The sequence below is a fragment of the Corvus brachyrhynchos genome, unplaced genomic scaffold (genome assembly GCF_000691975.1).
Source record: "Corvus brachyrhynchos isolate BGI_N302 unplaced genomic scaffold, ASM69197v1 scaffold14, whole genome shotgun sequence".
Classification (NCBI taxonomy): Eukaryota; Metazoa; Chordata; class Aves; order Passeriformes; family Corvidae; genus Corvus; species Corvus brachyrhynchos.
Window position 1 is genome coordinate 16,657,046 of NW_008239110.1, and position 27,856 is coordinate 16,684,901.

Genomic DNA, 27,856 nt, shown 5'->3' on the forward strand with positions numbered 1-27,856 from the left:
GATTTCACTATGCAGATAACATTCTGACTACTGAAACTATAAACAAAGATAAGCCACAGTACGTGAAATGTTTCCAGCCCACCAGGAAGTATTTGGCATCTGTGGATAGCTTAGAAGTAAGTTTAGTGCCACAAAGATACAATTTAAATTTTTGCTATGAATTAGAAGTTTGTACCTGTAAGGTGTTATTGATTCATATATATATTCAATGCATATATACACACATATTCACTATATATGCATATATATATATACACATCTCTTTAAGTAAGCTGGCTACAGTAAATTTTAATTCGGTTTTTCTAGAAAGAATTCTTGGAAATCCACATAAAGAGTACAAATTTTAACTCTGTTGTTTCCTGTTGTCTCTAATCCCTTCTGTCTGCACATTCTTGACAGTATCAGATTTATGAGAAAAGTGTGTTTAGTTTTGGGGAGTTTGATGAATCAGACAGAATACAGGTTCTGTAAACACACAGAAAATTATGCAGACAGTTAAAATAGGTTGGGGGGAGGTTTGGTAGTGGGTAAATACTGCAACTTGGATATTTTTGTCTCATTGTATGTATTTTTTATATCCTACATCCTCAAGTTTGTTGTTTCATCAATGCCATTCTTTTACTCTCCACAAATTCTTTCTGTACTTCCTGTATTTCTCAGCTCATGTCAATGAGAGGTCCAAAATATTTGCCCTTCACTTGCTAACTTGTTCTCATCCTCTGGGCTGCTCTCTACGCAATTTACAGCAGAGTGGAGCAGACACAGTGTTTCATCTCTAGCAGCTTTAGCACAGTTGGCTTATTTTTTTTGTACTTATGATCTCCCTTTCATATTTCTTCTTAAAATTGGTTATCTCTCACTTGTGTTCCTTAAGTAATACTTACTTGCTAATTCCATGCTTGTATTTATCTGTATAATATTTTTTTCTTTCAGAAAGACCAACAATCTGATGTAGCTTTAAAATGCTATTAAAATTCAAACTGTTTGTTCCCTAAAATATTTAAATCACCTTGCTAGACCAAAAATTCACCTCAGATGTTCATTTTTTTTCTTTTTTTCCCCTGCAAGAATTTAAACTTTCCATGAAAAATAATTTTGAAAATTCTGGTTTAAAATCTCTAAAAAGACTTTCCGAAATGTTTGAAATAAAACATACACTTCAGGACTTTTGTTTCAGTATTGCTTCACTTTATTACAATGTTTGGCAAAAACCAAATTTTTTTGCATCATGTTTGGGTGTATTTCAGTACTCAAGAGGGTAACATGTATTTTGATTATATTCTGTCAAAAGATTTCTACAAAAAGAACTTTTAGATTTTGAGTAATCAGCATTTTCTAGCAGAAAGCTATCCATCAGAAAATTTTAAATAATTCGAAGGATTGAAAATTTAGCCCACTATTTTCACCATGCTAGGGATGAAAGCAAAGCTTTTCAGATAAAGTATTTGGTCGCCCATAGTGGCCAAGTGAGGCATAAACTGTTGGAAGGGGGAAATAAATTCCTAATCCTATTAGCTAATAGGTGTCGTATTCCCAGCTGATCATCCTATGTTCTTTTTACGGTATCTAGCTGATGTAATACAATTCTGGAGGTATTTTTTCCCATTGTTACATTTTCCACTTGCAATCCTCATTGGGATGTGTACAAATTGGCAAACCTCAGCGTGCCAGACGAGCATGTCAGGGTGAAACAGAGGGTGAGGGTGAAACAGAAGAGCAGTCTATTAGGTGTAATTATAGGTAAAGAATCTGAAAAAGAGCTACCAGCTTTTGAAGTCAGAGCTTTGCCTGCAGAGGAAATCCTTGGGAAAGGATTTGAGTAAGCTCCATGGAATGAAGAGGTACAGTCCGTAAAAATATACTCCATCAAAATGCACTTTGAGTATTGTAAAAAAGAGTTCACTGACTCTAAAATGGATCAGGTGATTATATTGAAGTGTCAGGAGAATATAGGAGCTCTCAGATGTCTTGAGCATACCATATTCTGATACATAAAAGCATCCAGCTCCACCTGGAGAATGAAGTGCTCATAATTTAACACAATCTGCAGACAGAACTTCAGAGAAGAGGTGAAAGAAGATTCTGGTGACAAAACTGAGTTGCACTTGGTAGCCTGAGACAATTTGCTGTTGTGAGGCTGATGTCCTATAGCAGCAACTGTCATTATGAACCCCATAATTTATGTGAGACATAGTTTGGGTAATTTAGAAATTTTTTTATGGAGAAAGCAGATTTGAGAACGGAATTGCACTGTGAGCTACTAACATCAGCAAGGTTCTCACTGCAGGCCCAGAAAGGGCATTTGTGATTGCAATAGAATCATAAATGCATGGCATTTGTACTGTTGCTATTATCTAGTAATCTAATAGATGCATAATCTAATAAAAGCAGCAAAAATTCAACGTCAGGTTTTTAATATCTTCATCACATGGTCTGTATCATGGACAATACACACACTTTATCATAAACAGAACTTTAATACTTTATAATTTACTTTCCTTAACAATAATATATTTCAAAGTTAAAAATTAAATTATACATGTGCTTTCCTAAAATTCCTACACACTGTCCATGTTTATTAAGAATATATGGAAAAATTTTTCCTATAATCTTCCTGTAAAGCAATGTGGTGGTTTGAATTTCTTCATCTGCCATTAGTTAGTTGTCAGGTGTAATTTTTTGCCTTATTTGCCTTCAAAGCCAACCTGAATCACTCTGAAAAGGACACTCAAGCACTTAGCTGTACCATTAATTTTCATGGAAAAAGGCACTTTGAGGGAAAAAAAAAGGTGCAGCTTCAAGGTAACAGCAAGACATCAATTTTCTGTGTTTGAAATTAACATAATGTTTTACATAATGATCCTCTCTGCTGATCATTAAAATAACATAGTTACCTCGGCAACTGGAACAGTCTGCAAATGTTATCTAGTGATACATAACACATTCTAAAAATACATACAACAAATAAAGTCTGAAACATTATCATTTGGAGGAAATTTTTTTTAAATAAAATTACCTTCTGGTCTAAGCAGATTTTTGTGAGAAAATTTCAGTTCAATACAACTTTATTTTTATTCAAAACTGACTTTACTTGCTCAAAACTTGAAGACCTGATGTCGTTTCATTTCCTGACAATGGAAAAACAGTAGTTTCTTTTCAATTAAAATTTTCATTTTTCTATAAATGTTTCAATGGCAAATGATCAGGAAATAAAACTTATTTCTAAAGCAAGGGTCAAATGCTTAAAAAACTTCTGTAAAACATAGCATACCACATAATTGACTGATGAATTCAGGGGATCTAGGGAGTTCACCGCTTTAGATCTGAATGTCTGCACTGTCATTGCTGGTACCCTTGTGAGTCTGTCCTGAACAACTGAGATCTAATGGGACTGAAATGAACCAACATTGACAACCTTCACCTTTTTTCTTTTTCAAGGAAAACTCAATCAGCTGTGTTCACTGATGGTTTTGGGTGTCTTAAAATGAATTTTTGTGTATCATTGATTTACTGAAAAGTTTTCCCAGGACTAGCTACCAGCACATCTCCCAGTAGAATGGAAAATTGCTCCAAGGTAGGTAAATTGGTTCATCTCCTTTAAGTTCTCTTTCATTCTTCATGAGTATTGAAGCTGCTACATTCTTGAACCACCTTCTTCCCTCTGCCTTTGCCACTCACTGCCTGCCTTTCTCTCTCCTGGGAGTGTACTAAGGAATACTCCAACTTCTGTAGGATTTGCTATAATTTTCCAGAGAAGTTGTGTTAAAACAATCCCTTCGAATTCAGATTATTTTTAAATACTAAATTTGAAGTAATGTAAATATAATTTGCTGTTGAATTTGCTTGTGTAATTTGGCTAATATCTACAAATTCTTTCAGTTCATACCATATGGGGTATCAAACACATTGATCTTTTCTGTCAATTTTAATGTTACTTCTTTGTGTGGAATCCCAAGAAGGTTTACAAAGTTATCAAAGCACTTTTTTCAGTAAATTTTAAGAGCTATTGAGCTAGAGGTAATTTGAATTGAGAAGTTTCTGAAGACTGCTAGGAAATTGGTAATTCTTAATGTATTTGAACATTTTTCCACAACCCATGGGGTTTTTTAAACATTTCTCCTTTGGATGTTGAAAATCTGGTGACAACATATGTCTGAGAGAGCTTCTGGATACATATAAATGGTCCTTTTATAGGGTATTGTTCCAACAGAGATAACAGGATCTTTGCTTTGGAGGCAGGAGTCAGCCCTTTGTTTACAGATCTTTTTGCAAGTGCACAGTAAATAATCTCCTATTAGGATTTATTTTCACTAGAATGTAAGGAACAAAAATGGCTGCAACTGTCTTTACTTTAGGACAACAGCAAGGATGTAACATAATTTGCAGCTTCCTTACAGGCTCCAGTTTCAACCATTCATCCTTTCATCTGAGTGCAACTGTTTTCTAGGGGTTGGCCACCTGAAAGGATTGGGACCAAGGCCTTTCCTCAGGTTTTCAATTTGGAATTTGGTGTCATAGTGTTGCTTCCCAAATCCCCAGTCCAAGCCCATACCATGCTTCATGTCAGGGCAACACCTAGGCACATATCTTTCTCTTCTTTCACCCTTGTTGGCAGAGGAAACTTGAGTGTACAAACTGGAAGAGGACTGCAAGGTATTCCTTTTGTTCCCTGAATTGGAGAATGGATGGGTAGGACCTAAGTCCATCATGGAGCATGCTTGCCCTACAAAACAGGCATAATTATCCTGGTGCATCTGAAGAGCGACTGTAAAGGGATCAATATCAATCTCCTTGAGCAGAGAAGAGGTTGGGACATAGCCTCACACTAAAACTTTTAAAGCCAATAATAAAGGTATTAATTACACCACCAAATTTTATAACCATTCCTAAGACCTTTATCCTCTCTGACATCTAATGAGAGAGTGCATGCTGTCTGGGGCCATGATTAGCTCACAAAAAAAAAGAGAGATTAAAGTATTAGACATTACTGAGCAGATGGATCATTACACAGAATCTTAAGCCAAGAAATAAATATTCCAAGTACGTCACATTTGGAAGATAAAAAATATTTAAATAAGTCTTTAAATACCTGTGGAGATTAGCAATGATCTAACTTTATGGTGTGTCAACACACATACCAGATAACGAAATAAAGAATATATAAGGCTTTCACATCTTTTCTCAGTTTAACAAAGCTCACTTGGGCAAAAGACTGGGCCACAGGAATCCCATGCATGAATATCCAACGTAGAAAACTGCAGGTGAATCATCTACATTGCTGGTAATCCAGTATTATTCATACTGTGTTTCTTGTATTTATTGGTGCCCCAGTTGTTGGTATTTTTAGGAATACAGAAATAATGAGTACTGTAGGGTTTTATTTTGCTTGCTTTTTAAAGTTTGAATACAAAAGAGATGGAAATGTTGATCAAGCAATTTACAGAGCTGGAAAAAGGACAGGCTTAGTTTGCAATAACCAACTCTTTGCTCCATTAGGAAATTATAAGTATTTAACCTATATTCTTGCAAAAATGCCAACTAAAAACCATAATGTTTCCTGTACTCCTTAGTTTGATATTTGGCTGTTTTTACATTAGTTTGTTGCTCCCAGAGCAAGGTTTGTTTGGTTTTTTGGTTTTTTTTTTTTGCATTAGCTACTTTCCAAGGCATTAGCCCAGGGATACATGCTCAGAGTCTCAGCTCCCCTCCTTCTCCCCCCCCCCCCCCCCCCCCCCTCCCTTTGTTACAAGACACTTCACCATTTGGAACAAGGATGAATTCAGAGCCCTTTAGAGAGAGGGCTGAACCAAGAAGAACTATAATCTGTCTCAGTAGGTGGTTGGACATGATGAAAAGGAGTTTCTTGCCTCTGAAAAGAAATCTTAAAATGACTCTAAGTATGATATTATTAAGATATGCTATTTGTGTACTGTTCCATTGATTTCTGTTTGCAACTTCTAATCCTCTTCCCTGAAAACTCTGCCTGGAAGTGGATGAAGTCCCCATCTGCTTGTAAGGTTTTCTAGATTGATTACGCCCCCACTGATACCTGGGTATGTGCAAACTTGTGACTGCTAGGCTGTATCACAAGGGGTTAAATAACACTAAACCCACAACAACTAAATTAGACAATATTCATGTGACTGGCTGAGTCAGGGAGCAAAGAATTCTGAAAATCCTGGGGCAGGAGCCACAAGCACAATATCACAGGTTATGCTTGTAACTACGGACGTGGAGACCACCCATTTTAGAATCATGTTTACATCAGCAGAGAAACAGATTGCTGCTTACAAGTGGCATACGCGTCTCATGTCATCAGACTCCAGTGCTACAAGTTCAGTCTGCAGATTTTTTTCTTTTTCACTGATCTTGTCTTATTCTGTCTTCTCATTTATAGCTTTCATGTGCCTTTTTTCCAAACACATGTCCCTGTTGTTGTTTTCTCTGTTTTCCTTCCGCTTTCTGTAGCACTCTTTTCTTGCTGTCTTCAGCAGGTCTGCTGGGAAGCATATACAATGTCCTTTGTCTCCTCCAGCAGCTCTTCTTTCCCACCTTGACTGTCTTGACTGTTATCAGTTAGTCACATGCAAGTTGTTCAAGTGGGACTCTTAAGTTTTGTTCCAGAAACAGCCAGGTTTGTCATATTCAAAAGTACTGTTTTGGTACCTCAGTTAGGAATCACACAGATATTATATCTGAAGGCTTCGAACCAGGTAATGGCCACACACAGATACAGCTCATGTTGCTTAAATGATTAATATTTATTGCACAATATGAAATTTGCCTACACTTTAACATTAGGTGTAATATTTACCATTGGATGCAACATAAAAGTGATGAAAAAAATGAAATAAATAATGTTGAAATTGTCTCACAATTCCATATCTGAACGTAGTGCAAAAACCTAATGACCCTTTAGTAGCTGGACTAATGCTTTTGATCCTTGACAGAGGTCTTGCTGTGATTGGTTTTCTACTACTGCTTAATTGTATGTGCTTTGAAGAATTACTGGGACTAAAACACTCTTCATATTAGTCTGAAGGTATTTCTTGCTGGTGATTTAAGATTTTAAATAGAAAATAAAGGTTTAAAATGTTAAGACTGGGTGGCTAAAAGCTGCAGCTGGGCTGACACATCTAGAGGAAAATCCTGTCAGGTTAAAAATAGAAACATGTTCACCGCGTGGATTAACTTTATATCTAATCCACTCATGTTCTGCCACATGGTACACTACCTACACACACAAACTCTGTGAGGAAGAGAACAGAGGTACAAATTTACGTTAGACCTTACTTCCTTCCCATCCATTTCTATAGTTCTGAAATGAAACAAACCTAGAAGAAGTGTCCAAACATTTTCCAAACTATGGTATCAGTTATCTGCACAGTAATGTTTCTGAAGATTTGCAAGTCAATTAATTCACTTTTCAGAATCACCCTTTCTGACTTCAGTATGCAGTGTATTATGCTGAAAAACTTCTAAAAGTCTACATCTATTCAGTGGTATGGATTTACATATTTGGTTTGTCTCTAAAATGACTTACATATCTATGCTTAATGAGAAACAAACTCCTTCTTTTGGGAGTCTCCTCAGAGGTGCTTCTCACTGTACATGTACTTTCAGTACTGACACGTAATTGAAAATTTTAGAACTTGCAATACATTTTCAGATGTTTGATTTGATCAACAGGGGACTGGTTCTTCAGAGGCATTATCTGTTGAGTGAGATTAAGGCAAATGCAACATTTAGCACTCCTATGCAAACAGCAAATTAGTCTATCTCTCCCAAGCAAACAGCAGTTGAAATCCAGTCACTGGATTTCATATTTAAGACTAAGTTGCCTTCTCACAATTTTCCTGTTACAACTTTGTTATGATTGAAGACATAAAAAAGAAATTGAAGCCACTACTACGATTGGTTTGTTGTTTTTAATTACCACTACCCATAAACCCCCACTTTGGCCACTGGTATCTGGGGAAGAAAGAACGATATCTAGAAAAGTGTCTGTCAGTAGCATTTTCCTTTCCTCCTTTCAGCACAGCCAGACCATGAATGGGTCGTTAGCGAAATTGAGAATAGCCTGAAGCTTTTGTAGAAAACATTTGGCTGTAGCATCCTTGGAAGCAAGAGGGTCAGCCCAGCACTAGGGATTGTATGTCTGCCTGCCGTTGTCTTGCGCAGCTTCTAAGTGAGGGCTTTAAGATGGAATGAGGTGCAGTGGTATGTGCTGTTCAACAATTCTGCTTTGACAGGAGTTTGTCAGTAAAGGCTGCTTTAAACCTACACTGATTTATGCCAGATAAGGTGACTTTAAAGTTTTGCAGTGCTTGTGAGAGGTCAGACAGCAGCCTAAATTAGAGTCAGTATTTCATAAAATACAACAGGTAACAGGAACCCTGAAAGCATTACATTCAAACAAATGTTTTCCTTCTCCTTGTACAACTTTGCAGGAGTGTTGCATCATTGCTCTAATCCGCCTTATGGCTTATTGGTTTTTCAAAAAGAGACAGTGTATCTAATTACTTGATTAATGAAAAACGTACATGCAAAAGCTGAAAGTGATGACATTGCCAAAAAACATAAGATACCAGAAGTCTGGTAAGCTAAGTATTAACCTTACAATTAGATAGTTGCTAACTTCAACTCATTTTAATTACATTGATTAATGAAACAATAGAATTCATATACATATAAAGGCAAGTTCTAATATTCCTTTTCAAAAATCATCTAGAATGGGGTAAATGAAGTTGTCTTTGAACAAGCAGTATGCCAAAATCTGTCCTCCACAAATCATTGAAATGACTCCACATCCTGAAAGACAAGATATGGCTCATTTGTATGAATTTTTATAGTGGAATACAAACTTTATGATAAAACTTTAAACCAGCATTCTATCTTAATTTTTTTTTTAAAAATGGCCTTCCTACTTAAACATTTTGCCCGAGGCTTTAACTATTCACAAAGATATCAGTCCCAGCAGCTGCTAATGCAAAACCAGTTGTAGGACAGGGAATGTATTTGTCTCTCTCCATCATTTAGGAATTTATTGCTGTTGTTGATCCTTGTTATCCATCATATAAGAAAGAAGAACAGAAGCCAGTGCTTTTCCCTTAACTACTTTTGTTCAAGATAATCTACTTTTCATGTAAAAATCTATGCTGCTAATTTTACAGAAAATTAAGCATTCAGAAATGTAGGTTTGCCATTCACTTTGAGGAAACTAAAATTTATCTCATCTATCATAAGTACCAGTACAGTACATAATGTTTATAAAACTTGCCTCTGAAGGTACCTGCTTTTTTGCATTGATTATAAAGGGTATAAAGAAAGACTAGTTTGGACAGCTGTCCTTTTGATGCCTGAATTGAGATAGTTTGATTAGTCAGGACTTTATCATGACTTATTTTAAGTCATGTGTCCACTGTTTGTTTGCAAGACTAATGTAAGCTGAGCACATTCTGGCCTTAAAAAAGAGGATTTTTTACAGGTTAGGGAAATCCTAGTCCACCATTATTTACCTGTGTCCTTAAAAGAAGTATGAATGAAAAGCCTATATTTTTTCTTTAAATGCTGACAATTCTCAAATTAATGAGGGAACAGATATTTAATAGAAACAATTCATACTATGAGTACTGATTTTCTACATTTTGGCAACTTAAACTTTGAAGAATGTAGTTATACCTAATGCCAGCCACCAGTGTAACATCAGGGGGAACTCAGACATAACTGCAAGAAGAAGAAAAGTAGAAATGTAAATTTTAAAACAGTAAGAATGGGGACATGTAAGCAGTGCACTATGTTATCAAAGGTCTGCTTAGTTATGTTTCACAGATTATATATTTTACATATATTGAAATGGCAAATGCTTTAGGTCCTGACCAGCACCTGCCCTGGCCACACCCAAGCTGACCCATGTCCCTGTTGTGTGATAACTGCAGGGCCATTCTATGACACCGTATTGCCTCCCCCAAGGAAAGCTGACAGAGGTAGTAAAGAGGACTGGCAGGCACACTGCATGTGCTGACAGCTCAAGGTCAGCCAGCAGAGGTTTGGTTGGCCATCTGAAAAAAGCAATGATAAATCTGGGGTTGTTTGGACATCAAGATGCATCATTTAATATAATGACAGAAGATAACTCCCTGTATAAATGATGTACAAACAGAGGTTTTTTGTAGTTTTTTTAAATTCCTTGATTTAAATACAAAAATTATTAATGAGGAATAACAGTAGTTTAAATTCCAGAAAATCAAATTCAGTAAATGAGAAATTATGTATAATTTTTAAAGATAAAATCTCAGTGGGTCTTTGGTTTAATTCGTCAGGGAACCAGGGAATCTCCCATCTGTATAAAGTGCCAAAAGACAAATGGACAATGCAATGGAAAATGGAAGATTAATTACTATACAGTAGGGAGGGAGTCCTAATTTGTCAAAACTATTTTTGTTTTTCTAAATTCTAGAATAAACATATTAAGCTCAATGTTTTAAGAGGAAAGAATCCTCAGATGGGCTCTGTCAAGGATGGAGTTAAAATATATTTCCTAATTAGCCATAGAAACATTCTGCTGAACAGCATGAGAAGAGGGAGCAGATTACTAGGTGCTGGCAAAAAGAGATGATGAGTCTCATTTACAGCAGCTAATTATTTTCCTTTTCTTTACTTTAAGGGGAAGAGTTTTGTGGGGGACAAAGGAGTTTCATGGTAGAATGCTTCATTTTCCTCATTGAGATTTAGTTCAAATGGTCTAACTTAAAACCTTTGCAATGACTTTACTGAAGCAAAACCCCTTTTTACTCTGAACTTGAGCTAAAGTGTTAATTACTATTTCTTAAAGGGTCCAGACATGAACAACTGTTAATGTCTTGATTTGAAAAAAACACACCTCCCAGATGCAGAAATTGTATCTAGGCTGGATCTGTTTGTAATGAAGTATTAGAATATGAATTAAACCTCTGTTTTTTTAATAAGAATATAATGGTTTAAAATTTTGCAACAAATCCAGAATTAAGTTTTAAATGGGAGGATTTAAATAGAGGCATGAGTCAAATGGATGGAAAATAGAGATATATATTTATTTAGCTTTAGGGAAAATTAAGTTAGTCCAGTAATATGTTAGATGAATCATAGTGAATTAATTTGTCCTTCAACTTGTGATACTATGCAAATATTTAGCAGTAAACCTACTTACCAACTGAAGTTACGATGATATGAATAATAGTAACTGTTACAGCATAATCCCAAACCCATTCTTCCACAACCAGAGCAAACAGCAGACCACAAAGGAAGAAAGTTATTTCCAAGGATATCACAAGAACTGTAAATGAAAATAGGATATTTTCACCAAATATGATTTTGAAAAAGCTCTTCTCATATTCAAAATTATAGCAATAAGAAGTTAAAATACCTGAGATAGCAGATTTTCTTACAAGATCACTGAGTTCAGTTTTTGACCCCTCACTACAAGACAGACGTTGAGGTGCTGGAGCATGTCCAGAGCAGGGCAACAGAGCTGTGGAAGGGTCTGGAATACAAGTCCTTTGAGGAGCAGCTGAGGGAGCTGGGGGTGTCGAGAAGCCTGGAGAAGAGGAGGCTCAAGGGGACCTTATTGCTCTCTACAGCTACCTGAAAGGAGGCTGTAGCCGGGTGGGCGTCAGCTTCTTCTCCTGAGTAACAAGTGATAGGAGGAGTGGAAATGGCCATAAGTTGTACCAGGGGAGGTTTAGATAGGATATTAGGAAATTTTTTTTTCACAGAAAGGGTTGTAAAATTTTGGAACTGCCCATGGGAGTGGTGGAGTCTCCATCTCTGGAAGTGTCTAAAAAAGAGTGTGGATATGATACTTGAGGACATGGTTTAATGGTGAACGTGAACATGGTGGTGGTGCCTTGTTGATGGTTGGACTTGACCTTAAAGGTCTTTTCCAACCTGGATGGTTCTGTGATTCTATGATTCTAGGAAATATTATGCTTATGTTTTAATTACAAAGATGATTTTTAAGTTTGCCACAGACATCTGCATGGGCTGTATCCTGGTTTGCCTGTAGACTTTAAAATGTTACATATTTTACGTAAAAACATGTAATAACAGGATTGTGACCAGTGATAGGACTATGACTGATTTATATTACCTAGAGGAGAAATTTATTGAACATTTTCCTTAGGGACCATCCACAATCTTTGCATATGGTGCCAAATAGATTTGTTTGATACTGACATAAGTAACTTTTTTCTCAAACAAAACAAAATTGTCTGGTTAAGGGGTTATGTTTGGTAAGAAACTTCATAGCTTCCTCCCTTCATTGTATCATATATTTATATGGTATATACAAATATACCAAAATATCTACATCTATCTCTCTCTCTCTATATATATGTATCTATCTCAGAACAATTTAAAGACAAGACATAGAAGGGGAGATAGAGCAGAGAGCCTACAAGATGAGCAGAGGCAAAGCATCCCTACAAGCAGGAGCCTGGCTTTTCTTGGTGCTGATAGCTGTGTGGCTATATGGGATAGCAGGGGCTTGAATGGAAAATATGTGATGTCTCTTCTAGCTTTAGTCCTGAATTCACACACAACAGGCCATAAACCTGAGTTTGTAATTCAGTTAATTGTCCATCTAAACGCAATTTGTTCTTCTTTTTAAGTACACGAGCATATAAAAGTAACATTTTTATTGGAATTATTTATTTTTCCTACTGTTGCAATAACATAATCTCTATGATTGCTGTAGCTGACAGTAGAGAGACCATATTTCTTTTTTTTCACTCAATATAAAGAGTGAAATTTACTTTGGCAGCATTTTGTACCCTTCAGTTTTATTCTTTTATTTAGAGGGTCTATTACTCCCTACGGTATGATGGATCTTTTAATGAGTATTTTAAACAATTGTAAGAAAAATAAGAAAAATATAACTGGAAAGACCTCATGTGGTTAGGAAAGTGGGAAATAAAAATTACTGTTTCACAATGCATTATAGTATTTTTTATTATATTTCATGAATATAGAATCCCTTTAAATTATGCCACTAATTTTGTTATTTAGAAAGTGTGTTTAATTAGTCAAATGCTCTGGAAACTTTTTTAAAAACCGGTCCAGAAAGAATACCTCACCTCTGAGCTGATTTCCATCTTTATTTTGAGGTTATCTTAAGACAGAATTCTGTTTTAACAGGAATGAGTGAAACTCTTGAGTAAACTAACTCTCATTTGCAACATCATTCAGACATCTATATTGTGATTCTATGCCCTTAGATTTTAAACAGTTGCTCTTATGTGTTTCCATGTTGTTTTCATGGACAGACAGAAAGGAGGATGGAATGCTATGACATAGTATGATATAGCTGCTGTGTTTGGCATATAAACATGTTGCATCAAACTAACTGATAAAATTTTCTGGGGAAAAAGTCATATTGACATGTAGTAATTACATTTGGACCCTGAAAAGTAATTCTAATGGAATATACTTTAATTTTCTTTTCCACTGCGATAACATAAATGTTCTTTCTTCATCTGGAATCAGTATTGACACTGCACAAACATCCATGCATTTTTATTACTCTTTTTAACCTACAAAGTAACCAATTTACTTTTCAGCTTTGCGTATTTTATTGACAGATTATGAGGTTTGCCTTTGTAAAATAGATTACAAATCTGGTAAAATTTTATGTATGCATGTAACTTTTTAGGAATGACAGTTTAGATAAAAAGAATATGTGTTGAGAGATTCAGACAAATTGCAGAAATTTGTATTAGGATACATAAAGATACATTTAGGGATTGAGCTACAATCAAATCTTGATATTTTAATGCCCACTGTATTCAAGCATTACCAAAGCAAAATTGCCATTAGTTGAATGTGACCTGTTTCTCAGATCTGGATCCAGTGATTCATAAGAAATTTGCTGCAGTATGAAAATTAAATTAAACAACTTTGTGGAGGAACTTGATGTAGAATAGGTAATTGTTCTGCAATGAAAATGAAACTTCCTGGCAAAGCAGAACATTTTCTTCTGATGATGCAAGATCAGAAGAAGAACTCAACAAAAAGCCTAAAAATCACTTGAATGTTAAGTAGCAATACAGAAATGAGAAGTGCTGGCAAGATGCATAAACATTTAATTGCAGTGTAGTTAAAATACAGAAATCATTGGTATTATGAAAACAGCTTTAAAATACTGTCCATTGGAAGACAAGTTTACATCCACATACAATATATTTTATTGACTGAGGGGAAAAAAAGAGAAACAAACTTCAGTTACCTAAATAATATGGATTAATCCATGAAGGATTTGTCTTAAAATCAAAAGGTGCCAAACCATCCAACATTTTAATCCTGTGGAAAAAAAAAGAATAAATTTAACCAGAAAATTTTAGTGATGTCTTAGTGATTATATAACATATTACGGGTGCTTTTAAATAGGATTTCAAATTGAATACTCTGGGTTTTTGCAAGCTCTCTAAGTCCCATTCTGAGTTGCACTTTTGCTCTTGCTCACTTTTATTTAAGATGTTTGGTGCTGTGCATGCTAATCAATACCTTCCTAAGGGGATATAATTTGTCTTTTTCATTGTATATAAAATCTTCATTTTCCTTTTTTTCATGTCATCTTTTCTCTTACGTTCATTAATTTACATTATGCAACTGCAAGGAAGAATATTAGGACCAACGTTTTATATTAGTTTTGAGCCTCCATTTGCCAATTTGTGCATTTGAAAGACAGTTCAGGTACAACAATTTAACTGAATTTCAAAGATATATTCACAGAATAACTGGGCCAGGATGTCTTCAGTCTGGATGCTTCCTTTAAACAAGCATATCTCTACCCGTGATATCCAGTTGCAGTATGCCAGCATATTAGACTAAAGACAGGGAAATCTTACCTGAATACTGCAAAGCACACAGATAGGACCACATAGTATACAGTGTAGAAAACTACTATGCATATCAACAGGTTCACCAGAACAACCTGAAAAAGGGCATAAGACAGTAAAACCTAAAGCCATGTCAACATCAGGCATTGTCAGAAAACAATTCTAGATTTCTATCAATCATAATGTGAAAAAAGTTTGTAAAATAAAATATTTAGGCAGAACTTTTGCTGTTGCTGATTACATAAATGTGCTAAAAGCTCTCTGGTACATTTCAGCTCCTAATGTGCGGCTACCATGTATGCCTTTGTTTTTATCATATATTATTGTATGCCTACTATATATATAATTTACAAGTGTTCCTAAAATGCAAAGGACATTTCTTGATAGTTATTAAGAAATTAAGAAGGTGCAAAGAAACTCAAAAGGGAGCTGACAGCTAGAAATGTTTGGGGTTTTTCTTCATTCAATAGGACTACAGCCCTAAAGAGGTCAATCTGTTTAGCTCCAAGGGATGATTTGATTATGATAGATAAGTACCTTCACAGGAAGAAAATACCAGGTACTTAAGGGCTCTTTAATCTATCAGAAAAGACTCAAGAAGTAAACAGCTACAAGTTCTAGCTAGACAAATTCGAAAGCTGCAGGAAGGACATCTTGAACTGTAAAGGTAATTACCCAATAGAACAAACTCCCTTTGGAAATAAGAGACCCTATTAAGCAGGTGCCTCTAAGGATGAAACCTCAACTCTAACATTCACTTCTGGCCTTAGTTCTTTTAGTGGTTGTGTGGTAGGTAAGGTACTTGCAGAAGCATCCAACATTGACAGAAGTGGAAACACTGCAAATTTAGCAAACCACTTATTTTTGTATTGCTAAATGTTGTAAAGTGATAAATATTGAATAGTGCATCTATCTCCCACAAGAGAAGAGAGTAAAGAGCTTTAAAGAGCTCTAGTGCAACAGGAGAAAAACTCATAATGCCTGTACAAAACGGATATTTTTCAAAAAGAAAAAGTCTAGGACAGTCTTACTCTTTTCTTTTTCCCTTACATCAAAACAAAGCCAAGCAAAACCTGAGAACTATTAATCTCTTCAGCCACACTGGTTTGTGGGCTAAATACAGCTGCTTCGTACTGTCTGTATTCTTATTCGAAATGAAAATTGCCCAAATAACCCATTTGATCCCTTCCTTTCCACAGTGTGCACAATTACTGTGGTAATGGTAATTAACTACAATGTCATGTGTAAGTTTGGCAGCCATGCTACCTCTTACTCCCCTGAACATAACTTCAAGCATTGGAAGTTTAATGTTTGGCACATTTTTGGTTTGAATCTTTCTCGTTTCATTGCTCTGAGCAGTTGCACTTTTCCTGTAATTCCTCCTTTATCCATTGCCCCTCCTCTTGCAACTGTCTCTGTGAAGCCTTATCTGCCCTAGATGGAGATTGGTACAGTAATAAAAGTGGTGAGCCAGGACTGAAGGGAAAATCACAGAGCTGAAGGATGGCTCTGAGATGATGACCTATTGACCTGTAATTACAGTAGGCAAATTCCTAGCCTTGAAGTCAGTGACAAACTTTCACTGGCATCAAAGGCACAGTATTTTTCTCTTTGTACCCAGAATATTCTTAGCCCCTGTCTTAGGGATGTAGTGAGGTATTAGGTATAGTATGCTTTACTCACTTGAGTAGCCTAAGGATATTCATGCTACATGAAAATAAAAACACTGAAAAGTTTCCAGTTGTATCACATTCTACCCCGGTTTTTTTTATTTGACCTTGCCACAGAAATTTAAACATACATTTTTTTAATCTGAGAATACTTTTTATTTTCAATCTATTTTTCCCTTTCTAGAGCTTCTGATATTTCAAAGTGAAAAACCCCACAAGTTAAAAGCTACAGGATTATTCATTATATGTCAAAACAACTTAAAGGAAGAATCTTAGGAAATCACTGGTGACATCAAATGTAAAATTTTATTAGACACTTCCGAGAATTATATCTCATAAGTGGAACAACATCACATATTTTCATATCCCTTTTATAAGATGTACTTTGCAGTACTTGCTACCAACACTATAGGATAAAATATCCTTTTAATTTGGGTTTTTTTAGGAAGAGAACATTGAAGAACAGTCTGTAAGAATGAAAGCAACAGCTCATTTCAGCCCTACAACAGTTGTCTAATTCTCTAATACTATCTGGTGACAAATACAACACTAAATAAACTCAATTCCTTTTACCTTGGTTTCAGCAGTTTTGACCTTGAGAGCCATGGACACATGACGAGTGAAAGAAAGTGCTCTTGCTATATTTCGTATGCCAACATTAGCAGGAAGAAGCAGCTGGTTTTCACCCCAAAAAACATTCTTATGGGTAAGTATAGGACAGGGTGAGGTGAGTTGATTGGATTAAACTGACTTGAGACAGAAGACATCTGTGAGCTAAATGTAAGCCGCTGAAGAGCAAAGAGAAAATCCTGCTTGCTCATGCAATGTTTGTACTTTTGTAGCTACAGTCAGCCAAAACACATCTATAATATAACTTGGCTACTTAGACATAACATTATTATTCTTTTCTACCTTTCAATTACTTTTTTTTCAGCATTCATGTGATCACAGTTCCTTTGGGTTATTGTAACTTCCTACTTTTAACTGTCTTTCACATTTTTTAGCATTAATTCTATTGACTATAGATGTGGAGTGGTACATTCTTCATGGTTTTTGCTAACATTTTTCTTCTGACTATCACTTTATTACATTAAGTATAAATCACATTAAATTAGGTATAATTCAGTTAAGAAATTCCAGATTTATGTCATGACTCTTCTTTCCCTGAACTCTATTTTGTTCCTTCAGTAGAATGAAATTTAGTGGTTTTTAGAGCACATCCAACTTCTACTGAGCAATTCCTTAATGGATTCAGTTTTGACTTTTTACAGGCACATTATGATTCAGTCTGCTGTGTTATTTGGAAAAAGAAGATGCTTCTGAAACTGAACCAAGAATGAACTTTTTTTTTTTCTGCTGACACTAACATAATATGTGCAAATTTCATTAGGGTTTTTTATGCCTTTTTAGTCATACTAAATGAATGTTATCCAGTCTAAAATGCAGTCTGCACTCGGCATACAAGAGCTTTCACTCATAGATTTGATAGCTCCAGATTGTGAATACTGTCAGGGAAATTACTGGTAGTATTGTGTGAAATTCCTTCCTGTGCAAAAATACTAGCATGAAAATCTGTACATCAGTAAAGTCCTATTTTGAGAGCTGAAGGGATGACAAAGGAATATACTAAAACAAAATAAAATCCCCCCAAACTACATTGCTTAAACAGTTACAATAGTCACAAGTAGCAAATAAATGAAGAAATATTTACTTTAATAATTAAAAAAATATTTGAAAAGGAGCAAAAGGATTCATTTAAAGAGCACACTATCTACCCCAAAGAATCAGATGAAAACAGCCATGACCTAAAATTCATCTGCAGAAACTTTTTCAGTAGATATAACTAGCAAGATAATTGAAAAAGTAGTGGATTGCATTCATCTAAGATGACTATTAAACATAACAAGTGTTTACATTCACTGACTTCTTCACAAAGGGTCAATTTAACCAAAGACTGATGACCAAAACAAGGTCAACAAGTTTGACTGAAATGTAATGGAAGCTGTAGGCATGGATTTGTTGGGGATACTAAGAGGTTCTTCCCATTCCTATTGCACAGTTGAAAACTTTAAATACTCTGAGAGAACAGATAATATTGCTGTCGCACCCTTGCTTCAAGATTGTAAACATCTGAATTTTGGTAACCCAGTGAGCAGGAGCAAATCAAACGTGGAAGTGGCAGAAAATGTGTGTCACCCAAACTACTGACTAAATTAATCAGTAGTGAATGTTAACTATAAAGATGTTGCTGTTAGCTACATGTGAAGATAATGGAAAAATGACTTTTTGTCTTTTTTATTTTCTTAAAATTTACTGGATCAGTTGTAGGAAAAATGACAACTCCTATTCAGCAGAGAGAGACAAAAGACAAGTTTTAATAGAAGTTAAAATAAATTATCTACTCTGGTTTCAACAAGCCCTACCTTTTAATATACACTTTTTTTTTCTTTAAATCATTACACTTCAGAATTTTCTTAGGACTGTGAGGAAAAATAATGCTCCATTGCTTTTGAACCCGTGGAGTTTGTGCTAGTTTGCTTTATGGAAGCACATGGAAAACAGTTACTTAGATAGGATATCAGTACCTGATCCTCACATGCTTGACAATAGTTAATAAAAACTGTTATTTGACATTTGGCTGTACACACACACTTTCTTCATAGTGATATGTAATGGACAATATCTAAGAGACATTCAAAGAACCATAACAGCAGAAAATTGCAGAATGGAGGACACCTTTTGAAAGTAAAATTAAGGATACTTCTATAGGGCAGTAATTATTTTTAAGAATATGATAATGGCACCTAATAGTAGCAAGGCAGTACCTAGTTCCTGTCTGCTACCTGTGCCAGAACAAAAAGTCAAATGTAATAGTGAAACGTGAGGAAAACTTTATAAACCTTACAGCTAAGTTTGCTGCCAAAGCTTATTATTTAGGGTTTGTTTTTCTGGGTTTTGGCTTTTTTTAGAATGTTACCATTTACACCCACAATTTGTGATGCTGTCAAGTAGTATTGCAAAAATAATTAACAACAATTTTAAGAACTGTATCATACAGCCATATTACAGGAACGGCTCATGGAAAAGAATAGGTAATTTGTGTTGCTGTTAAGCTGATTGTTTGCACTACAGCTCTGTGCCTTAAAAAGTAGAGCTAGACGATGAATCACATTCCTTAGGTAATTCCAAAACCTGAAAAAAGTTTTAAAATCAGAGAAATTACCAAAAGCTAAGTTTTAGATTAGTTTAGTTTAGATTTATTATCTTGAAATCTTTAAAAACACACAGAGCTCAACCAAATGGATGCTGACTGGATTGTGTAGTGAGAAATTTTTAGTTTACTGGATGATGACATCAAAACGTGTGTACTCTGTCTCCATCTGCTGATAGGGAAGAACTTACATTGTGTGTGAGGATAGAAGAGCTTGGAAAAATAAATGGTGGCCGCTGTTCTTGTGGCTGGAAGTGACTGGCAGAATCTGTCAATGCAGTGAAGGGAACTAACATTTCTTGACTTGGAACGTGTCATGACTGTAGCTTAATTGTGTCCTATGAAGGACAGCCCCTACAATTTGGCATTGGTCACATATGCATTAGCCTCAGTATGACAGCTTAACTCCCATATGGGAGGAGACAGAATCGTGTGATGTCTAAACTCTACCACCATGAGAATTAAAGCAATTAGATTCTTTCCTCCTTTAACCTCTATTGCAGATGGATACATTTTAAGGGGTGAGAATCTGAGAATTCGAATTGCTTTTAACAATGCCCCTATTCCTGATAATATTATGTAAAAGAACCTTCAATATAATTGATTAAATAAGAAGTGAAGGTTAGGAACTTCCAGCTTCTGAAAAGTTGTCTCCTTGAATTTCTGTGTTAAAGCTTACAAATTCTAAAATGTTCATAGGACCGAAAGAATTCAACACAAAAACTGGTAAAGTTCTTTTTAGAAATAATTAACCCCAATGAGCTACTTGTATCTAAGGAGTTGGCTTAATAGCAAAAACAGTAAACAACATCTTTTGTTTTGTTAACTGACACTGTTGACTTTGTGAACAAGTTCAATATAAAGCTTGAAAGTATTGGCAAAGAAACCAATTTAGTAGGCTTTATTTATTCAAACTAGAAATTAATTTTATTGTTTGTGAATAGTGTGGGATTGATAGGACTGAAAATGAAGTCTTCTGTTTACCCAGAGAGAAGCTATAACACAATTGCAGCAGTGTAAACTTTCCTCTCTGGCCCCACTGTATGTCTAAGAAGAAAGTTTAATTGTCTGTATTTAGAAAAAAAGAAAAAAAATCAATATTTGGCCTTTCTGCTGAGAAGCTAAATGTGCTGACAAGCCTGCAATTTGAAGATATTCTGGCATTTCCACTAGTGTTAGTGGGAATTTTTGGTAAGTACAGTGAAGCACTGAAAATCCCTTTAGGACTAGGCCCGCAAAAACTGAGGAGCTGTAAGATTGTGGCTACGGTTAGAGGAAAATACATCACGTGGGATCAAACACTTGGACATAGGAAAGGCTGCTGCACCTCCATGCTCCCAACACCAAAGAATAGCCAGGCTGTGTGTAACCACACACACATAGCATACATATATGTGCATACACATCACACATATGCATATATGTGCATGTATGTATGGATACCACATAGCTCACAGATGGGCACACAGACAACACCAGTGGTCTCATTCTGCTCCCGTCATTGTCTGAATAGGTTGGAGGCCCATTAGTGAGAAGATACACTTATACAAACAGAAAGGTAGCTGTAACCCAGCTCCAGGAGCTGGATCAGCACACAGTCTGCCCAGCAGTTAGTGTCTGGATCCCAGTTTGTCCAGTTGCTGAGACCAGGACATATTAACCCCTGTGGCTGCAGCCAGTTTCTGGCCCAGACTCTCACATTTAAACACACTTTTCCACACTTGTTCCTTCACCAGTCACCTAAATCCCTCCTTTCCGAGCCTTTGGTTCCACCCCTAAACATCTCATTACAAATACTGGGCAAACCCAAATACACTCTTCCCCTGCATCCCATAGAGTGTCCTACCCCTTTAGCCTGAAAGGTGATTCAGAGGAAAGCTCCAAGTGACTCATCTTGGGTTTCACACCTGGGCAAAGGGGCTGAGGCTCTCCTGACATAACTGTAGGAACATGTTTGCTCCTCACAGGCAGTAACTTGTGTTCCTGCCTGCCATTGTATGTCAGAGCTCCCTGGGCTTGCAGAAATGTATCAGTGGTTCTCCTTGATGGGCCTGGGATTAGCCCACCACGGTACTGTTTGAGCTCCCCCTCTGACATTGTCTCTCACTGCCCTCCCTCAGGGGTGTGCAGACAGGCTGTTACCACATCATCTAACAGCTGCCAAGCCTGGTCTTCCACCATTTAAAAAAGCTGAAATCTATCTGACAGGATATTACAGGTGATTTTGGAATGGTTGAGCAGTTAACGGGATTATCTGTTGTATAATTGATTCAACTATGAATTGTATATATTACATGAAATCTTAGCAAGTAGCCACCCACTATGTGTACATTGGTAACACACAAGTGCTGTGGATGCTCCTGGGCCAAGAGGCATGGCATGAGTGGTGTGCCCTCACTCCATTGGACAGGCTGGCTGCCCCCAAGCCCTATGGGAAGCATGACCAAGGCCTGTGCCATCAACCCTGGCTGTGCTAGCCAGCACGGACAAGAGCCTTTCCTGTTACCATTTAATTCAATGTGCCATCCCATTTCTATGCCCAGGAATGTTCCCAGTCACTGTTTTAATTTACTGGGGCAGATGTAACTGTAGAGCCTCGACAAGATGACCTGTCACATTTTTGTTCATTGTAGGAAGGTGTCACCAGCACAGCAATATGTGGCACTAATTAATGATCTCTTCTTGGTGCTCTTAGGAGAGATACTGGGATTGATTGAGTGTGGAAACTGAACTCCTTTTTCATTTGCAGAAGTGTACCTTCTGATTGAAGAGCTGATTCCAGCATGGGCAAGGTAGCAGAAAGAAATTTGCACTGCCAATAGCTATCATAAACCTGTTAATATACAGCTGGGGGATTGCTAGGGAAGGACTATTGGGACACTTCCATGTTCACACATTTCCCTTTGCTCTCTGAAGATGGAGTTTAAATAAACCTGCCTCAGTGCTTTTGCACTGGGTTCGTAGGATTATGCAGTAAATTATTCTGCATGTATTTTGTCCCACTCATGGAGAATGCTTTTTCTATTTATCTGTATCTGGGGAAAGTGGTTGTTTTAGAACGAGCAAGTTTGTGAGCAAGAGATGTCTGTATAGAGGAGTCAGGATAAATGATGTATTTTCTTATTAGATTGAAAAGTGCCACAAATTCATGATTTTTGTTATTTGCCATCTTTAGTTCGAACTCATCCTTCTAATATGAGAAAATAAAGGAATTCTAAAACTGATCTGATGTGGAATAAACCACATCCAGGGTGAATTTCCATCTGCAGAATTTTCTCATTTATCTTGATTTTTCTGCAGTCATATTTACACTGCATTTGCCCAGAAAATAAAAACATGTGCTCTTGAAACAGTTGCGTTACTCACATGCTTGAGTTCAGCAGATTTGAAAATGAGAGTAAAGAGGTTGCTGGGGCATTGTCTCATTCTAGAGAGAAATTTCTTCCATTTGCGAGTAAAAAGATACTTTTCCCAACCTTTTACTCCAAAAGCAATTTTGAATCTTCAGGTCAAGCACTGAAAATACAACAGACAGCTTCCGCTCTCAGTTACACCTGTTGAACTTCATTATCTTCTGTTCTGCCCTAATTACATATAGACAAACTCATTCACTTGACCTTGTTGACCCTGCCATTAGAACTTTAATTAACTCTTGTGACCAGGATTCATGGCCCAGAACAGAATGCAAGTCACTTTATCACAGCTAGGCTGGTAAATGGGGCTAAAATATATATTCAATGAATTGAACATTTGTCTGTGATCACTGAAGAGGAGATTGGGTACAGATGCATTCAGTAACTCAATGAAACATCCATGTATATTTATATTTTTGACTACTACAGTGTAAGCAGACACATTATTAAGCTCTGAAACATGATAAATGTTGTCATCTAAAGAATTTTTACTCAATTTTAGTGCTTCTCTGACATTAAATCCAGCTGATATTTGTCAGAAAACAAACAAACAAAACTGCATTTATGACATCTCCAAAATGCATGTCAACAGCTCTTTAGTACAACTCCAGTTTAATAGAATTCATTATTAAATGGTTTTCTGCGTGATAATAGCTAATGACATCCTAATATGAATTTCAGCAGCCTAAAATCTTCCCTAAATCAAATTTTTCACTTCACGTTGCTCAAGTTTCTAGCGCTCGGGGGATTACCCTGCCAATTCAGGATACTCTAAAACTGGAGGACCTGTGTTCATAGCTGACCTTTTGTCACTCTTTGGTTCCTGTCACTCACTAAGGCTAGGTGCTGCTAGCTATTGGCACGTCTTCTAGACTGGCTGACATGAGTTAGTTCTTAAGTATTTAATCTCCATCATTATGGAATTGGCTCTCAGTAGAAATTAGACATGCAGGACTCATATCTTTTTACTATCTTAAAATCAGGTCTAGGAACATTGTATTCTGATGCTGGTTTGAACGTTTTTTTAAAGTTTCTTATTAAATTTATGGAAATCTTTGTGCAGAAGGAAGGGCGGAAGTCTTTGCCACTTTGAGCTTGATGTAATTATAAAAGGATAAGAGCATTTTTCTATGTCAGGTACATTTCCTGTGTCACAATATATATGGGATTTATAGTCAAGGAATGGTATAGTAACAAAGACCATTTAGGTACTACAAGCAGATAAATGTCCAGTCACTTTTAAGAACAACTGAATTCACATTAAAAGTAGGGAAAATAAACCCACTCTCATAAATGCATAAGTACTACCAGGCCACCCACCACCAAAAAGTACATCTTTTTTGCATTTCCTGAGCAGACTCTGGTAGCTGCTTTGGGTTCGGAGCTATGGCATTTGATCTCTAGCTGTGACTAGTCTTTCTATTAGTAACTCATAACCTTAATACAAACAATCTGACTTGGCCATGTCATTGCTTTTACCACATAAGCAGCTGCAGTTCCAGTCACTGGGACGACTCAGGTAGGGCCAGTTTGACTATGTGAATATTTTCAGTAACAGCATTTCTTTTAATCCCAGAGAGAGACTGACAGGAGCAGCAGATGGGTGAATTAGAAGGTGTCTAATCATCAGTATATTGTTCCATCTTCTTTTATGTAAAATGCTACAGGTGATCTATATCCAGTCATGCTGTGCAGGAAGTATTAACACAATTGGAAATGTTTACGTTAGACAGCTGAGTCAGGACATTTTTCCTGTCTGAATGCACAATGCTGGGTACACATGCAGTTACCCTTTGAGGCTTCAAAATAGTTTTTACCTGACAATGTGTGTTTTCATCCACCTCAGTTGATTTAACACATCCCGCTATTCAAAAAATCACATACTGGTTTAAATTGCTGTCTGTGTTCAAAATAGTTGCCACTAGATGGCAAACTGATTGTGTGCAGCCTTCCACACAAAGGGAACGTCTCTGCTGTGTGCTAGGTGACCAGGTGAACGTATTGCATCAAATATATCCTGCCCTGATTCCGTTGAAACCAGTGGAATTACACCAGAGAAACAGATGACTCTTTAACCTTAGGTACTGAAAGCGCCTACAGTAAGTAAATATCATATTTGTTTCTGTTTGCTTGTTTAAATCAAGTCTGTTGTACTAAGCCTTTTAACTTCACATCACACAGGAAAAATGCCAGAGTTCAGGCCCATCATTCAGTTTTAGGTACCAGGTATGTTCCATGGGATTCAAGAGATAGTGAGTGGTACATGCCAACAGAGACAAAAGAGACTTGAAAATCTAAATCCCTTTTCTTGTGTGCCCAGTTATACAGGACCCCTGTGAATGCTCACATTTTACAGTGCCCAATCCTTCATGTGCCACAAATCTCTGATTTGGAGAGTTTTGCATCCATCAGCTCACACAGAGCCTCAGCTAGGGGCAAGACCTCTTATGATATTATCCTTTCCTTTTCCCTCATAATTTTGCAATAGTGGATGGCTTTTCTAAGCAGCTGCTGCACATTTCCATACACAAGTGCTATTTGTGGTCACTTATAAAAACTCATTAACACATTAACATACTCAAGATCTTGTTTTTATCCATTTCACACCAGTGACACTTCAGTGTTGCTATCATAATGCAAGGAAATATTTAGTGATCTTATGTTAGAAACAATTGGCATAGGCCTTGTGTCTGTTAGTATACTTCTCTATTGTTCATTGCTCTGACACCAACTGTCAGAGACAGAGATCCCTTTTAAAAGCAGGAGTTAGACAAAAATTGCTTGCTTATTTTACTTTCCTACATTTCAGATGTATATAAATAAATGTATATCTAAATGTTATGTTCTTGCAGTGCCATTAACTGATGTTGGTATCGTTCCTTGATAAGTTTTTATTTGAAAACTGAGTTTTCATACACGTTTTTTTTTGTGGATTAGCTTGTTTGAGATTTAACAGTTCTTAAGGACAAAGGACCAGCAGTGGTACTGTCATTTTCTTATGGAAATAGCCTGGCAATTCTGACTTGGGACTTTTTTTAAACAGTAGTTTAGCTTACTGGTCCTATGATATCAAAAATAAAATTTGGGTTCTGATTTAGTTTCTATTGGTGTGGCAAATTGACAGTTTTAAAAAATGTGCAGAGAGTTTAGGACACGTCAGAACCTCAAGCAAGATTAATTCTAAAAAGATTTGCTTTAATCCGGTTCCTGAGAAAAAGTGTAGTCGGTCCACTGGCCTGACTGAATAGGTGTGCAGTTCCCCCTGGTTTTCCTAAATCTGTGTCCAGTGAAGTGATGTTTATTGCCACCCTCCACAGGCCTCAGGGATATTGTAGGCATCACCCTAAGCATGCCTGTTAAATTTCAACTGTGCAGTAAAGCAATCATTGCAATGGGATCTCATGCATAGGGCCATTAGTTATTCACCAGAAAGAATCAGCACAGCATTTTTCTGCCTCATGAAAAATTAGCAACGTGTAAGCAAGTTATCCCAAGCTTCTTGATAGTCCTCTGAAGTACCAGAGATCAACCACACCTGGACATGGGATGTCTGGAAGAACAAATTCATACTTTAAGGCTGTGTGGGGGATCTCTACTTTTCTTGTCCTGCTTAATGTGTCCTCCTTATATATGCAGATTTTACCAGACGTGGAGGTGGAAACAAATAACCACCATACTAAATTTGCCAAGTGCTGCAAAGGACTGTTTCTTCCTCTCTTGCATAGAGTGTGGTTCATCTTCTGAGATTACATCACCTATTGGGCTGTCAGCTCTTGCAGCAGCCTTGGGCACAAGTGTTACCTTCCACGTCCTGTTTTCTGACTGTGGCTAACAAATCTCTTATTCTTGTGGGCACTGAAACCTTATTCATCTAACTTAATAGTTTAAATTTGAACATAATGCAGTAACAGGTCTGGTTTAAACCTAACTGTATCCTACAGGAGGTAAAACTACAGGGTCTAATGGCTCCTTCTGGCTGTAGGCTGTGAAAACAAAAGATTATACCTGCTGCAACTTGCAGTGTCACCTTATTGCAATGCCAAAAATAATGTTTTCAAATTTTTTAGCCAAAATGCCAGACCATTGACCTGAATATACAGTAATGAATTTTTCCCTTGCAAATGAACTACTCTTGAAAATTTAGCCCCTTTATAGGCTTTTGTTTCACGTAGAAGGTAAGGGAATCCAGTTCTTATATTAAATCATCTTTCTTATGGTTTGAAGGAGCTATTTTAAATAAGACTAAATGAATGTTCAAAAATCTATTTAGTGCCTCAGATTTTTTTTAATTTCATGAACTTGTTTCCAGTACCAGATACTGTCTTGCTCAAAGGAAAATTGCTTAGAGAAAACTGCAATATTTTAGATCTGTAATCCAAATGCAGTGGTATTCTCACATCCTAGAAGGCTGAAGTCATTTTTCTGTAACAGACTGTTAACTTTTCCGATGAAAAAGGAATTTTTTTTTTTGAGATTGTAAGCATACATCCTCATACATGTTTATAATTTTTAAAAAATTCTTTATTTTTGAGTGACCTTTTTAGAAGGGAATGAATTGTATCTGTTATGCTAACAGTTGTATTAAAAAACTGAGCAGGGTCTCAGGAGTTTTCTTATTTCTCATTTAAACTTTCTCTGTGGAATTTAGGAGGCCTTTGCTTTCCTCTGCATCTGCCATCAGTCCACAGT

General features: G+C 36.5%; 1 protein-coding gene across 2 annotated transcripts; it reads right to left on the minus strand.

The window, feature by feature from the left end:
* Positions 1-2,397: 2,397 nt before the first annotated feature.
* On the minus strand, positions 2,398-17,284 carry TMEM244 (transmembrane protein 244). Of its 2 annotated transcripts, none has more exons than XM_008637961.2 (6): positions 17,117-17,284; positions 14,883-14,968; positions 14,261-14,334; positions 11,189-11,314; positions 9,682-9,726; positions 2,398-8,811 (listed from the first exon to the last, which is right to left on the minus strand). In XM_008637961.2, the coding sequence occupies exons 1-6, from the start codon at positions 17,147-17,149 to the stop codon at positions 8,717-8,719; spliced, it is 459 nt and encodes a 152-aa protein (XP_008636183.1). In that variant the 5' UTR covers positions 17,150-17,284; the 3' UTR covers positions 2,398-8,716. The 2 variants fall into 2 exon arrangements, with proteins under 2 accessions (XP_008636183.1, XP_017594959.1); XM_017739470.1 differs by having other exon boundaries at positions 14,883-14,995.
* Positions 17,285-27,856: the final 10,572 nt, after the last annotated feature.